General features: G+C 47.7%; 1 protein-coding gene across 2 annotated transcripts in view; it reads left to right on the top strand.

The window, feature by feature from the left end:
• The window catches only part of LOC123345200 (butyrophilin subfamily 2 member A1-like), a 52,192-nt gene that overhangs the window by 17,225 nt on the left and 20,545 nt on the right, over positions 1-14,422 (top strand). For both annotated transcript variants that reach the window (XM_044981907.1, XM_044981908.1), the window contains exons 4-8: positions 668-949; positions 5,722-5,838; positions 8,439-8,471; positions 9,612-9,644; positions 9,733-9,765. In XM_044981907.1, coding sequence (XP_044837842.1) covers positions 668-949; positions 5,722-5,838; positions 8,439-8,471; positions 9,612-9,644; positions 9,733-9,765 — 498 coding nt within the window. The remainder of the gene's footprint in view (positions 1-667; positions 950-5,721; positions 5,839-8,438; positions 8,472-9,611; positions 9,645-9,732; positions 9,766-14,422) is intronic.

Genomic DNA, 14,422 nt, shown 5'->3' with positions numbered 1-14,422 from the left:
GACCCTGCAATAATGAAATCTGTTTGAATTCACACTTTTGATTAAGGTACAAAACTCTTGTTTCAGATTAAGATAGTTTTATTTCAGTTTAGCTCATCAATAATAAACCCTCCAAGTGTGATCTGGTGTGAGAAGTGTGAGTGTTTGTGTTTCTGTTTTGCTGAGTGTATTTTCTGGTTTTCAGTTGTATCAGTTTTCTGCTGTTCACTTATTTATTCTGTAAGCCTACAAGGCACTGCCAAGCGGGGATTTTTTATTTGCGAATTAATTTAACATTTGTCTACACATACATGGGCACTGGTTCTGATGAACTAGTGCAAAGCTCTGTGTGGACACTCCTAAAAGAGTTTGGAAAGGGCTTATATTGCTTTACCTTGAGTCAATTCCTTCTTGATTTAAGAGTGTCCACACAGGGATCTATACTTGATTAACTAAACCAGTTTAACTAAAGTGGAACAAATTTGTGCATAGAACGGCCTTGACATTAATGTTAATTTTACTGTCTATCAAATATGAATCTGACCAGATTAACTGACCAGCCACACTCATGGACTCACATTTGATTATTAGTTTAACAGGAAATTGCTTTTGATAACAGTGTAATAAAGCTTTTGGCTTTTTACTGGGCACTGCAGGATTATCACAGGTTCATTTATTGCTTCTGTAGGTTTGGGCTCTGATCCTGACATCTCTGTGGAGGGACATCAGGATGGAGGGATCCGGGTGGTATGTCGATCATCCAGATGGTACCCAGAGCCCGAGGCTCAGTGGAGAGATCTCCAGGGGAAGATCTTACCATCAACCTCTAAAGCAATAACCCCAGAGGCTGATGACCTGTTTCAAACAGAGATTGCCATTGTTATAACAGAAGAGTCCAACCAGAAAGTGTCCTGCTGTGTCAGGAATCTCCGACTCAACCAGAAGAGAGAGTCAGCAATTTCAATAGCAGGTCAGTGCCCGTCCATGCTGCACCTGTATAGATTGTGATACTGCAGACGTGAGCGGAAAGTATTTATCACTGTGTCTCCCATTTATTGGCCTGAACCTTCAAGGCGCTGAGCACGTCTTGGAAAGTCCTGAACAACCTCAGTTCTCTCTGGATATGTCTATACTGCAGTTAGACACCTGCTGGTGCCCTGTGCCAACTGGCTCAGGCTAAGGGGTTGTTAAATGACAGTGTAGATGTTCAGGCTCGGGCTGGAGACCAGGCTCTAGGAGCCTGTGAGGGTCCCAGAACTCGGGCTTCAGCCTAAACCCATCTACACTGCCATTAAACAGCCCCTTAGCCTGAGCCCAGCACACCTGAGTTAGTTGGCACAGGCCAGCTGTGGGTGTTTAATTGCAATATAGACATAAACTTTGACTCCAGTAGGAGCTGAGGGTGTTTAGCACCTTGCAGGCTGGGACACCATTGGCCACATTTTCATAATAGCTCAGTACTCAGCTGTTATGGGTGGGACCCCCTTAGAAATTATATAAACTGGATTATATTATAAACAAGAAATATGTTTACTAACTACAAAAGATGGATTTTAAGAGGTTAAAGAGGTAGCAAACAGAACAAAGCAGATTACTAAGAAAATAAAACAAAGCACACACACTAAGCTAGATTCACTAATGAAATTGGTTACATATAGCAATTCCTCACTCTCGATAGAGGTCAGTATTAGGTAAATTCCTTCACAGGCCAAATATCTTTCCAGCCTGGGTCAAGCAGTTCTTGTTTCCAGATGTTTTTCAGTGTCTCTTTGGGTGGGGAGGCAGCGGAGAAATGAACTGAAGACCTTGATTGTTTCCATCCCCCACCTTATGTAGGATTTTGATAAGGCAGGAAACCTTTGTTTGATTCCCCCAACTCCCAATGGAAAAGTTCAGCCGTCCAAAATGGAAGTTAGTATCAGATAACCAGATCACCTGACTCTGTAGCATCACAGCATCCATGAGTTAGTGGCACTATGGAGCATCCACAGGAAGGCCAAGCCTTTTCACAGTCCATTGTCCTCACTGATGGGCCATCGGCCCTGTCTGGCTTCTCCATTGTTGTATCTGAAGTGTTAACAGTGGCTGTCACCCAAAGTAGTATAGTTGGAATACAGATACATAGTCAATATTCCTAACTTCAGATACAAAAAAGATGCATGGATACAAATAGGATAATCACATTCACTAAATCACAACCTTTCAAATGATACCTTACTTGCATAAAGTACATCTCAGTTATGTCCTGTTCATATCATAAGCGTATTTTCATAAAGAATATAGAGCGTAATGTCACACCAGCAACCATCATTCTTCTCAGTAGGGGTGGGGGAGGGAATTCTTTTTGTTCTTGTGGTGTAGTGTGGACTGTGTTGGTATTGCAAGTTGTCACTTTAAGAGACGGGTGTTTGCCAGGTGCTGTTTGCAGAACAGAGGGCTCTGTAAAAATGCAAAATCAGAGCTTGTCTACAGGAACAGTTAGTTTGTGGCAAGCTAGGGTGTAAATCTGGTGCACACTAACTGTCTGTGTGGCCCCTGCTACATGCACTAACAATTCCATAGTGTGCTTTGATCTGCCCCACTTTGAAATGGGAACAGATCTACGTACACCAGGGAACTTTCAGTGCACAGCAGCAGGGTGCACACAGCAGGCTAGTGCAAGGTGGATTTACACCCCAGCCTGCCATGCACTAACTGTTCCTATAGCCAAGCCAATGTAAAGCAAGGTGCCCACTGCCTTAGGGAGCAGCCTCCCCTCTCCGGTTTGGGTTCTTGTGTGTTATGGTTCTGGATTCTAAGAAGTAAAGTCCTGTTTGTGACATGCCCTAGGGTACAGTCTGGACTGTTGAACTGCTGTGTCCCTTTAACTCTCCAGCCCAGGATGCCTGTTACATGGCTTTGCTAGTGAAAAGCAGGCTCTGTTCACACAGCCATTAGCATGTAAAGTCACTCCCAGCAAAGTTACATGAATGCTTTCCCAGCCACTTATGAACTACATAACATACAGGGTAACACTCACAAATTCCCCAGCCTTGTACCCAGAAATGTGCATCCTGTAGTGTCCAGCACATTACTGAACAATCTTTAATAGTCAGTCATTTCATCAAAGGAAATGATTCTGCTGGGGTGTTTGTTAACCTGAGTACAGATTTCCCAAACACTTCAACCAAAACACACTGGTAAAGGTAAAAAAATAAAATAAGTTTATTAACTACAGAATGGTAGATTTTAAGTGATAATAAGTGAAAAGGCATAAAGGTCAGAATTAGTCACAAAAGAAATAAAAAATAAAACCAAAAACTAATTCCTAAACTTTACTAAGCTAAGTAAGATTTGAAAGCAAAAAGGGTTCTCACGCCCCAAAACGTACTGAAGCCCATACTAACTGGAAAGCCTTCCAGCTAGGACCAACTCTTCCCCTGCACCCCCCACACCCCCAGTTCAATGATGCTCCTATTGACTTTCAAGCAATCTTATTGCTATGAGTAGACATGGGGAAAGAGATGTAATGTCAAGATCACTGTCTATTATTTTATACTCTGCTCCTCTCTTCGAGGATTACTCCCCACTGGGGTATAGACAAAACAGACCCGTGTATGTGAGACTTGAAGAGTCTGTCAGGAGAACTGTAAATTTCTTGTTCACACCAGCCGTGTATGTAACATTCGAGATGTCACAAGGGATGATATGCAAATCCTTTGTTTACAGTCCCCCGATGACAAATGGTTGCCTCAGCAGTTAATAGCTTTCTAACACCTGTCATCAGTTCTTTGTTGTTTCACAGGAGCTAGTCTGTGGACATTCCCCAGAATTACAATATATTTCACTAACAAACATAGTAAAATCTCATAGCTCCACATACAATGTTAACGTACACATTTTAACAGAACAGAACAGTGATGTTCATTGAATTATGAATTTTCAAAATATACCTCACAAAGCATACTTTGTACAAGATATATCATAACCATAGAACCGTGGTGAACATGGGGGTTCAGGGTGTTATATGGGACACAGTGTGTCACAGTGTTACATAAAGCGTGATATGATGAGTTGTGCCCACTGTCTTAGGGACTCCATCGTGGGGTTCTTGTGGGTTAAGGTTCTGGATTCTAAGGGATACAGTCGTGTTATGCTGCAACCTTCCAGCCAGAATATTTATGTTTGTATCTAACCTCTCTGTGTGTGCTGTGAGGATCACAGTTCTCAGTGTGGAGAGGGAGGGAACTCTCCTTTCTTCTCACTGAGAACTGCTGGGTGCTCTGTATTTATGCAAATTTAGCCAATTAAGTCGTTTTTCCGGATTAGCACAAGAGAGTCCTGGATATGGTCTGAGCATTGCTACTTAGATGATGTCTGAAATGACCACATCAGTATAAAAGCTCCACTCTGGGCCCAGTACTTCAGTTCAGACTCTGGCAAAACTCCAATCATCTTAAATGAGAATTTTGCCCTAGTCATAACTGAGGATCAGGTCGTAACTTGTGCTTAATTGCACAGAAGGCAGTAATCATAGAGCTCCACAGCCAGCATCGGCCATGAATGTACATTGTGTTTTTTTATTTCACAGTCACACAGTGGGACAGATCCTATCTTCCTTGCATAACCAGGTTGATGAGAGTTTTGGCAGTGCTAACACTAAAGGATCAGGCCCAAAACATGCAGAAACAAACTTTTAGCTAAAAGCATCTTAATTTTTAGAAAAAAAGGTTCATTTTTTCTGTGTTATTATCTACTAAATAACTTTGTTAATACAGAATGAGTAGTTCATCACTATAATAACAATGTTGCATATGTTAATCACTATTCATCTGAGATCTCATAGTGCTGCACTGCTGATAAGCATATGCTATGACCGGTATCACATGATTGTTGTGTTCCCAGCATACCCACAGAGAGTTAGAAACAAAACAAATACTCTTCCTGGAAGGGTGCAATGTAACACTGCTTTATTCCCAAGAATCCAGAACTCTAACACACAACAGCCAAATGCAGAGAGAGACAAAGCAGGCTGCTCCCTGAGGCAGGGAGGCAGAACACAGCCCACTTGGCTCTGTGCAGAATGACTGCAGAGGCCCCACACTGCATGCTCCTTACAGAGCCCCCTAGCCTGCAAGCACCAGAAATCCCCTCAGGATTCAGGGGGACAATTTGTGATTTTTACACAGTTTTTAATACATCACACTAACCACATAGCAAGGATCCTGTCGTCAGCATTGCCCCAGGGCCTAGGGAAGAGGAATCTGGAAGAATTTTTAATCTGACTTTCCAGGCTCAAGTTTTGTTTGTATTAAAATCCTGCAATAAGATATTTTGGGCCAGACTCTCTCATGTGGCTGAGCCCCTCTGAGCACAGGGGAGCTGGGGGTGTCAGGGAGCTGGTCACAACTCTCTGATTCTCAGGGCCAGTCTGCACTGGCTGCAGCTTGAGGATCAGTTAGAGCAGCCTAGGGAATACCTGAATTAATGCCAGTGGGGGATTGATGTAACACAGCAGAGCTCCACCCTGTCTCTACCCCCTCCCTACCTCCAGCACGCCCCCTCCCATTAATGAACCATGATAAGTAAGAAGAATGAAGCCTGGACTTTCATTGACTTAATAATAAAGCACAAAGGAATCACCTCTCACAGTGTATTTCCCTGTTAGATTCTTTTAACTAATCACGGTGTCACCACTGTCGCAGTGTCCTGCCTTCATTCTGCGCGTGTTTGCTCCCAAGTCAATGGCACTTTCTCTTGCAGAGCCATTTTTCCCCAGGGTCAATCAATCGAAAGTGGCTCTCTGGGTGATCCTGGCTCTCCTGGCTGTTCTCATGGCCCTGGCCGCTTACTGCTTCTGGAGGCGACACAGAGCAACAGGTGAAGTAACGAGGGGTGGGGGGGATTTGAAGTTGGGGGGAAAGAGAAAAATGAAAAACAAAAGTAAAGATACAGGGATTAAGGAGCTTTGATTCCATGTTCAGAAGAGTTTCAGGCAATGGGATTCAGGGGGAGGGTGAATGATGACTTCATATTTGAGTTGAGAAGGGTCAAATGGCTTCACCCCTTCAATGCTCACTAAAGGATCCCAATCGAATGGGATTCTGAACTATTCCACAGGATCAACACTGCTTACATTGAAACACCCGTGTGGGGCTCAGTGAGCTGGGCTTGGACCACTGACATTTGTTACTTGGCAAGAAAAAACTAACGGACAGTAAGAGAGAGGAGATTTCTTCAGCTCCAGTTCTGCTCCATTCCCCCGTCTGTGCATGCCCCTTCCCCTCCCCATCTAGATGAGTAGGAGCTGCGAATGGGAAAGTAGTGATAATGGAGAGGTTACCTCCTCTACAGTGTGGTCATGGAGCAGTGCCCAGAGACAGCTCTCCCTGTGCTCTAGGAAAACCACTCCATGAGGGGCGTAGCTCCCGGTGGGGGAAGCCTGTCTACACTGGCAAGTTACTGCGCTGAAACTTGCTGCACTCAGCCTGAGGGTGGATCTACACTGCACACTTCTGTCAGTAGAACTACATCCCTCACTCGGGGGTGTGGGAAATCCTTGCCCGTGAGCAACTCAGTGATCCCGACCTAGCTCTCAGGGAGGTGAAGTACCTACCCCAATGGGAGAGGCTCTCCTGTCAGCGTAGGTAGCATCTCCACTACGCGCTCCAGCGGCGCATCTGCACTGGTGCAGCTGCAGTGCTGTAGGTGTAGACAGGCCCTGAGATCCTGCTACAGGGACAGGGCAATAAACTCTCTATTGTAGTACAAGTGCTCAGCTGTAGGTTTTCCTCTGATCACAAGGGGCAGAAATTGGCCTTCAGTGATCTGGCCATTTCTAGCAATGTTGGGTTTTCAAAGCTGCCTAAGGGATCTGAATACTCAATTTTTGTTTAAATTAATGGGCACCAAGTGTGCAAACCCCAAGGCAGCTGTGAAAGTCCCAGGCAGGGTTTTCTCGCCTGAAGTGCTGTGTGGGAATTTACAAGTATCTGAAGAATTGGGAAGGGGAAATGTCTGTTACAATGATTTCCCAGTGAGGATGGAAGCAGGCAATTCAGAGAAGCAGAGAGGAGCTGTGTTGTACCTGTAGAACGGTCACCTGTAAACCTTCTGTCTGTTGGAACTGGCAGCAACAAGGGCCGGGTTCAATATCTAGGGGTTTCTGTACATCAGTGCAACACAGAAGCAACTTGAGCCCCCACCCAGTAACCTGGGACAATTATATACCACCCTCTGGCAGTACTTTCCCTCTTGCAAGCACAAAGTCTCAGTGTAGAAAGAAACTTGTAATAAAGGAGGGAAATAACCTGGCATTAATTTGGGAAAACACCACAAACAGGGTTCATAAACATAAACAACGAGCCAAAGGTGGTGGAATCTCCTTCTTTAGAGGTTTTTAAGGTCAGGCTTGACAAAGCCCTGGCTTGGATGATTTAGTTGGGGATTGGTCCTGCTTTGAGCAGGGGATTGGACTAGATGACCTCCTGAGGTCCCTTCCAACCCTGATATTCTATGATTCTATCATTTATTTCCAAGCACTAAAAAAATCAGAAAAATTAACTATCACTGTCTTGTTCCCTGGGCCTTGCAGAGAATTCTCTGCACCAGTTGCACTGGTGAGCTGTGGCTAGGATGCTGTAATAACACAAACACACTCAGGACTTGCACAGCTGGTCTGAGACGCTGCTCACACTGGGCATAAGATGGTCTTGCTCAGGCTGTGCTCAGCAGTGACTGTTAGACATGATGCTACCTCCATTTCCTGCAGTGTTGGTACCCCAGGGTTGATGCACCAAGTAGATGAGCTCCAAGTAGGAAAGAGCCGATCTTAGAGGCGATGCCTGTAGGGCCCATCCACACACCCCTTCATAGTTCATGCTGACCCAAGCATACAGCCCATCCTCCACTCCATTCTTAGCTGGGGCACCCCATCTGCCCAGGCCCTAGAAGGAGCTGGTCCCAGATATCACTAGGATCAGGCAATGGGCATGACCCTAGTGAGACATGGCCAGGAGTTGACCTATGATGGAGCCAATCAGACCCTGTCCCGTATCCAGCTCAGGTCAATGCCCCATTCCCATCACTCACTTCCCTCCCTCATCCCCACAGTCAGGAGCTGGGGAGAGCTGGGGCTTTTCAGGGGATGGGCACAGAGGGGAGCAGACAGAGAACTGGATACAAAAAAGAGACCTTCTCTCCTCTCACCCACAACAGTCAGATCAGACAGGAGTGATGGATCCTAGGAAGCGGGGATGGCTCCTGGGGGAGACACTTAGAGCAGCTCCTAGAGGTGATGGTCAGTGGGAAGGAAAGTGAGGGATGGTCAGTGCAGGGATGTTGAGACAGATCTGTCTGTGTGTCCTGTTTGTCAGTCTGTCTGCCTCGCTTCCATAGTTACAGCACAATTATGTTAATAGCAGTAACTGCACCTTAAACATGATGGTGAAATCTCACCTCTTGCCCTTTTCTCTCTCTAGAGATTCTGCGATCTGAGATGGAGAGCGAGAAAGGTCAGTGTTTGGATCCCATCACACTAGCTGGAAGTAGAGTTATCCCCATAAATAAAATAGGGTGAAATCTCACCATTATTAATTAACTATTGGAATAATTTCCCAAGGGCCGTGGTGGATTCTCCAGCACTAGCAGTTTGTAAATCAAGATGGATGTTTTTCTAAAAATGATCTTCTGTAGGAATTGTTGTGGGGAAGCCCACAGGTTTGTGTTATACAGGGATCAGACTAGGTGATCATAATGATCTGTATCTATTGGGCTTCCGGGAAACTGGGCGGGAGGAAGCCCGCCCAATGCTAAAGGATCCCCCCCCCCAGCCTAAGGGGAGGATCTACAGGACTTCAGAAACCCACTAATTTTGGGGGACAACTAATAAAAGAACAGTGACAGGAGTGCGATCAAACATAATGATCTGTAGCAGGATGGTCCCCTGCTCCTGCCCTTCAGGGCTTAAAACAGCCCAGGAGAGGGCTGTATCTGGGGCAAGAAGCCTGGGCTGATTGGGAGAAAGCAGGCCCAGCTGTGGCCAGGTCCCAATCAGGCCCAGCTGGCCCCTATAAGAGGCAGTGAGCCAGGAACCCCATCATTCTTCCTCTGCCTGTAGAGGGAAAAGGGCCTGGCTGCAGGGTGCCTGTGAAGGTACTAGAGTGGAGTAGGGCTGGGGAAAGCCAGAGGAGCTGGGGAGATCCTGCCTGGAAAGCCCCAGGCTGTGGCCTAGCATTAGGCCAAGAGGTACTGGGGGTTTCAGGGGGTAGCCCGGGGTAGACAAAGGCAGCAGGTCCAAACCCCTTTGCCTATGATGAGTGGCTGATACTGCAGTCTGCCCCAGGGAATGGGGGCTAGATGGAGACTGGGCAGTAGCCAATACTGAGGCAAAGTGGGGATAGTGAGGTGGGGGTTCCCCTGGGAGGGGTAGTCCCAGTTAAAGGGGCACTGGGGTCCTGGGAGGGACACGGGGGCCAGTATCTTGAAGGTGGATCACTGGCCTGTAGAGGGTGCTCTGGGCTGGAAACAGAGCTAATTCCCGGAAGTCACCAGCAGGAGGCACTGCAGGGGTGAGTCCGGCCCTTCTACGTGGTCCCTCCTGGCCTTGGAATCTATGAATTGATGCATCACCTCTCACCCTGTTCTCTCTCTAGAGACCCTGCTGTCTGAACGGGAACAAGAGAAAGGTCAGTGTCTGGGCCAGTTACAATATTAACTCTATCCCCATAAACACGACAGGGGGAAGTCTCACCTCTCCCTTTTTTCTCCCTTTAGAGGCTCTGCAATCTGAGATGAAGAGGCAGAAAGGTCAGTGTCTGGGACCAATGGGATGCGTTGAAGATTTCATGTGAAGTCAGTCATGTCAGCTTAGTTGAGCCAACTGAACTCAATTGAAAGCCACATTTACTGCCAGTGGAGTCACAGTTTAACATCTTTAGCTCAATTTTTAGCAAGTGGAGTTAGAGCCTGTTTGAATGAGTGACAGGGAATGTCTCCATCTCAACACCAGAGCCCCAAGCAGTGAGCTCAGGGCTGCTTGCGCTGACACAAAGAGGCTCTGAAGGGTGAATGGCCCATTTGTCCTAATAAACCCCATGGGAATTACAGAAATGGCACCTTGAGCCCAGGGCCCTGCATACACCAGCCCAGCTCGGTCAGTCTCATTGCTGGAGACTGTGGGTACGTGTATAGTGCAAAAACCCACCTGTGGCTGCGAGTCTCATTGCCTGGGTCAACTGCCTGGGGCTTGTGCTGCAAGGGCTAAATCTGGGAGTGTAACCGTTCCCACTCGGGCTGGAGCCCAGGCTCTGAGATGCTTTCCCCCATCGCTGGGTTTCAGAACACAGGTGCCAGCCCAAGCAGTAACTTCTACACTGCTATTTTCAGCCCTGGAGTGCGAGCGCTGCAAGCCCGAGTCACTTGCTCCAAGCTCAGACCCACTGACCCAAGGTTTTTTGCAATGTAGATGAACCCAGAGAGACTTGTCCAGTGTTTGACAGGATCCCTCACCTGGGAACCCCCTGTGTTCTGACCCTTCCATGCCCATGTAATATGGTGTGGGGGGGAGGGATTTTACCCTCAGTGACCATGCACACCCACAACCTCAGCCCCACCCTGCAGTGACTCCATACAATAACCATACAGGTCTTATCAGTGCAGAGCAGTGTGTGTGGTTCTACATTAAATGAAACTGATTTTTAAAGGCACACAATATTTTTCAGTTTTCCCCTCATGATCTTACTACAGGGCAGAGTTAAGGTTGTTTAGGTACCTTAGAATCATAGAATATTAGGGTTGGAAGGGACCTCAGGAGGCCATTGAGTCCAACCCCCTGCTCAAAGCAGGACCAATCCCCAGATTTTTACCTTAGTTCCCCAAATGCCCCCCCAAGGATTAAATTCACAATCCTGGGTTTAGCAGACTAATGCTCAAACCACTGAGCTATCTCTCCCCCCTTAGCTGATTGCTAGACCATAGATTTCTTTTATAATTTAACCATAATTTGTATTTCCTGGGTGTATAACACTTGGTTTGGGAATAATTAAAAGATTCCTCCTGTAATGTATTTTACCTTTAAGTTATGTAAGCAGAGTCAGGATGAGCTATATCCTGACATCTGGTGGAGAATTATGGGGAGTGTGGAAAAGAATTTCAGGTATTTGCATTTGCACACCCACCCTGCCTAGCATAGCCAACGGCAGCCTGGGATGGTTACTTTGACAGCTGTGGGATCCCCAATTTCTTTGTTATTGGGGCAGGAGGAGTAAAGTGTTGTCACCCTGATTATGTGAATGAGGACTACGAAACTGCTTTATGACAGAGTTTCACCATCACTTAAGTAGCACTTGCTAGACAAGGGACATGGGTGCCAAAACCTAGTGAATTGAGAGAGGTTAGGGACAGGTATGTGTATCTGATGGTATGGGTTCCCTTTTGAGAGTCTGGCATACTAATTGCACTTCTTTCTCCCTCTCTCTCTCTCTCTCTCACTGTTGAACAGCAGAGCTAATTTTGAGTCTATTAGGAATCTAGAAGTTGTTGCGCTGAATTCACTTTGGACCAATGGTGCAACAGCACTGGGGCTCCCCTACTACAAGCTGAAACCACTAAGAGCTGAGATCACTGAGTGTTGTGTTGTGTTGTGTTAACTAGTGGCTGGCAGAGCAGTTTGTAGGATGGTTGGAGTAGCCTAGTGGAGCTGAGCCGTTTGTGGGAACAGCTGGAGTAGTTCATAGGATGGCTGGTGGAGCGGAGCAGGGTGTGGAACGGTTGGAGCAGCCCATAGAACAGTGAGAGGAACAGAGCTGTTTGTGGTGAAGGCTGCAGCAGATCTCCACGGAGAGGCAGGGCAGTTGGCCTCGGCCCACATAAGGTGCCCCTTTACACCCTGTGCTGCCCCCCCCATTTCCAATCGGGGTGTGGGGTTAAAACTTTTGAACTCTGGGGTGATTTAGACTTAAGACCCTGAGGGGGGAAAAGGACATTGCCAAACATACTTAGAGGTGGTTTTTTTTGCTGATGGTTTGTGTTATAAGCCTGTTTGTGGTGTTTCTCCAACAGAATGCTGCATTGTTTCCCCCCCTTTATTAAAAGGATTTTGCTATACTCAGACTCCATGCTTGCAAGTGGGGAAGTGAGGCACCGGGGGGGGGGGGTATGTAATTTTCCCAGGTCACTGGGTGGGGGCTTGAGCCGGTTTTGCATTGTGTTATTGAAACGGAACCACTGGATACTGAACCCGGCCCTTGTTGCTGCCAACTCAGAGGGGCAGAAGGGTTACAGTTACAAGTACGTCCCCTCAGCCTTAACTCCACATTAATGTAGTTTTTATCTGGGAATTGCATTGTGCATTATGGCCTGGACCTACAAAGAAACCCCAGCCATAAGCCTCTCAATCCCAGTTTTAGGCACCATAGTCCACAAAACTCCACTTGGTTGAAACCCAACCCTGTAGGCACCTAAACTTACTTGGGGCATTAATCCCTGGTGTAAACATTCTCTTAGTGTCTAAGTTTCTGCCTCTGGACACATGGAATACATGGCTGCCTTGCTATAGACATCTGGGCACCTATCTCCCACCTGTGACCCCGGAGACACATCAACTGAGGGGAGGAACATCTAGCTCACTCGTGGGGCCTGATCTAGTAGATGTGCTCAGAGGTCACCCAACAGCACACAGCATGAGGTGGGAGATGGAAAGAGGGTGCACCTCCCTTGTAACATTTAGCCCAGGGGTTAGAGTACCCACGTGGGATGTAGAAGACTCTGGTTCAAGTCCCCCATCTCTACTAGAGAAGGCATTTAAACAAGGATCTTCTATCTCTCAAGAGAATGCTCTAAGCCAGGGGCAGGCAAACTTTTTGGCTTGAGGGCTGCATCAGGTTTCCAAAATTGTACGGCCTGGCCCCGACCACTTCTTGCCCCCTGACGGCCCCCTCGGGACTCCTGTCTCATTCAAGCCCCCCTGTTCCCTGACAGCCTCCCCGGGACCCTTTTCCCCATCCACCTCCCTGTCCCCTGACTGCCCCTGGAACCTCTGCCCCTGACTGCCCTCCTCCCGTTCAACCCCCGTTCCCCACCCTCTGACCTTCCTGCCCCTTATCGACACCCCTGACCACCACCCTGAACTCCCCTGCCCTCTATCCAACCGCCCTACTCCCTGCCTGTAGCACTGGGTCAGGCCGAGGCTCTGCAGCTGCACTGCCCCAGGAGCTCCCAGTCCTGCAGCCCAGAGCATTGTGCCGGCAGCACAGTGAGCTGAGGCTGTGGGGGACGGGCGGGGTCTCGCTTCCCGGGCCAGGAGCTTAGGGGCCTGGCAAGAGGGTCCCCTGGGCCACATCCGTAGTTTGCTCACCTCTGTTCTAACCACTGGGCTATGGGACATTCTGATGTGAGGCTCCCTCTGTCTTTTTTGTTCAAGTTGTTACACTTTAATCAAATATTAACTCAGAATCACTCTATAACACCCCTCTGCCCTTCAGCCATCTTGTGTGGAGTGTGGCTAGTGCCTTACTCTGTCTCACAGACACACTGCCTGGCTCCAGAGAGGGGCTCCTTGCTGTGGATCGTTAGCAGAGAAAGGCATCACCGTCAGGAGAGGGGTGGGGCTTAGCACATATCCCTTTTGTCGGTCTCTCCCATTGGCTGGCTTACATGGCTCCTAACACACTGGGTTCTGTGGATCCCATTCTAAGGCACCTGCTTCTCCCCATTCATTGTATTGGGAGCTCTGAGATGCCTTTGGGGTTACACGAGTTCTCCAGGGTAAATCGCTGCAACCTGCTCACAGTGTGGGACCCTTCTCTGTGCCCACCGGGGGAAATTCTCCCAAAGCTACTGGCTACAGGCAACGCGAGGCGCTGGGCTCCATGAGCCCTGCTGTCTCTCTCTGCAGGCTACCAATTCACACCCCGGCTTTGTTACACTCCCGTGCCCAGTCCCCTGTCTCCTCCTGGACACCAGCAATGCACGCCGATCTGGTGCCTCAGTGGAAGCAGTGCGCCCCTGCTTACTGGCTTCACCTTTGCACTAGGCACTTAGACACATCTACAGTAAAACCAAACTGAAGTTTAATTAATAGAGCCTGAGACAGAGATTCAAAAGCAAGTGTAGGTTTGTAAACAAAGTTACAGGTATAAGAAACACAATCTATAGCCTATACTTGTGTAACCCTTCTGACCCTCTGAGTTGGCAGCAAGAAGGGCCAGGTCCAGTATCGAGGGGTTCTGTTTCAATAACGTAATGCAAAACCAGTTTGAGCCCCCACCCAGTGACCTGGGACAATTACATACCACCCCTGCCCGGGCGCCTCTAAGAGGCAACACTTCCCTTCTCACAAGCACAGAGTCTGAGTGTAGCAAAATCCTTTTAATAAAGGAGGGAAACAATGTGGCATCATATTGGGGAAACACCACAAACAGGATTCATAACACAAACCATGAGCATAAGACCCACCTCCAAGTAC

Source organism: Mauremys mutica, chromosome 12 (genome assembly GCF_020497125.1).
Source record: "Mauremys mutica isolate MM-2020 ecotype Southern chromosome 12, ASM2049712v1, whole genome shotgun sequence".
Classification (NCBI taxonomy): Eukaryota; Metazoa; Chordata; order Testudines; family Geoemydidae; genus Mauremys; species Mauremys mutica.
The sequence above is the reverse complement of the archived record's forward strand: the minus strand, read 5'-3'. Positions and strand labels throughout refer to the sequence as shown.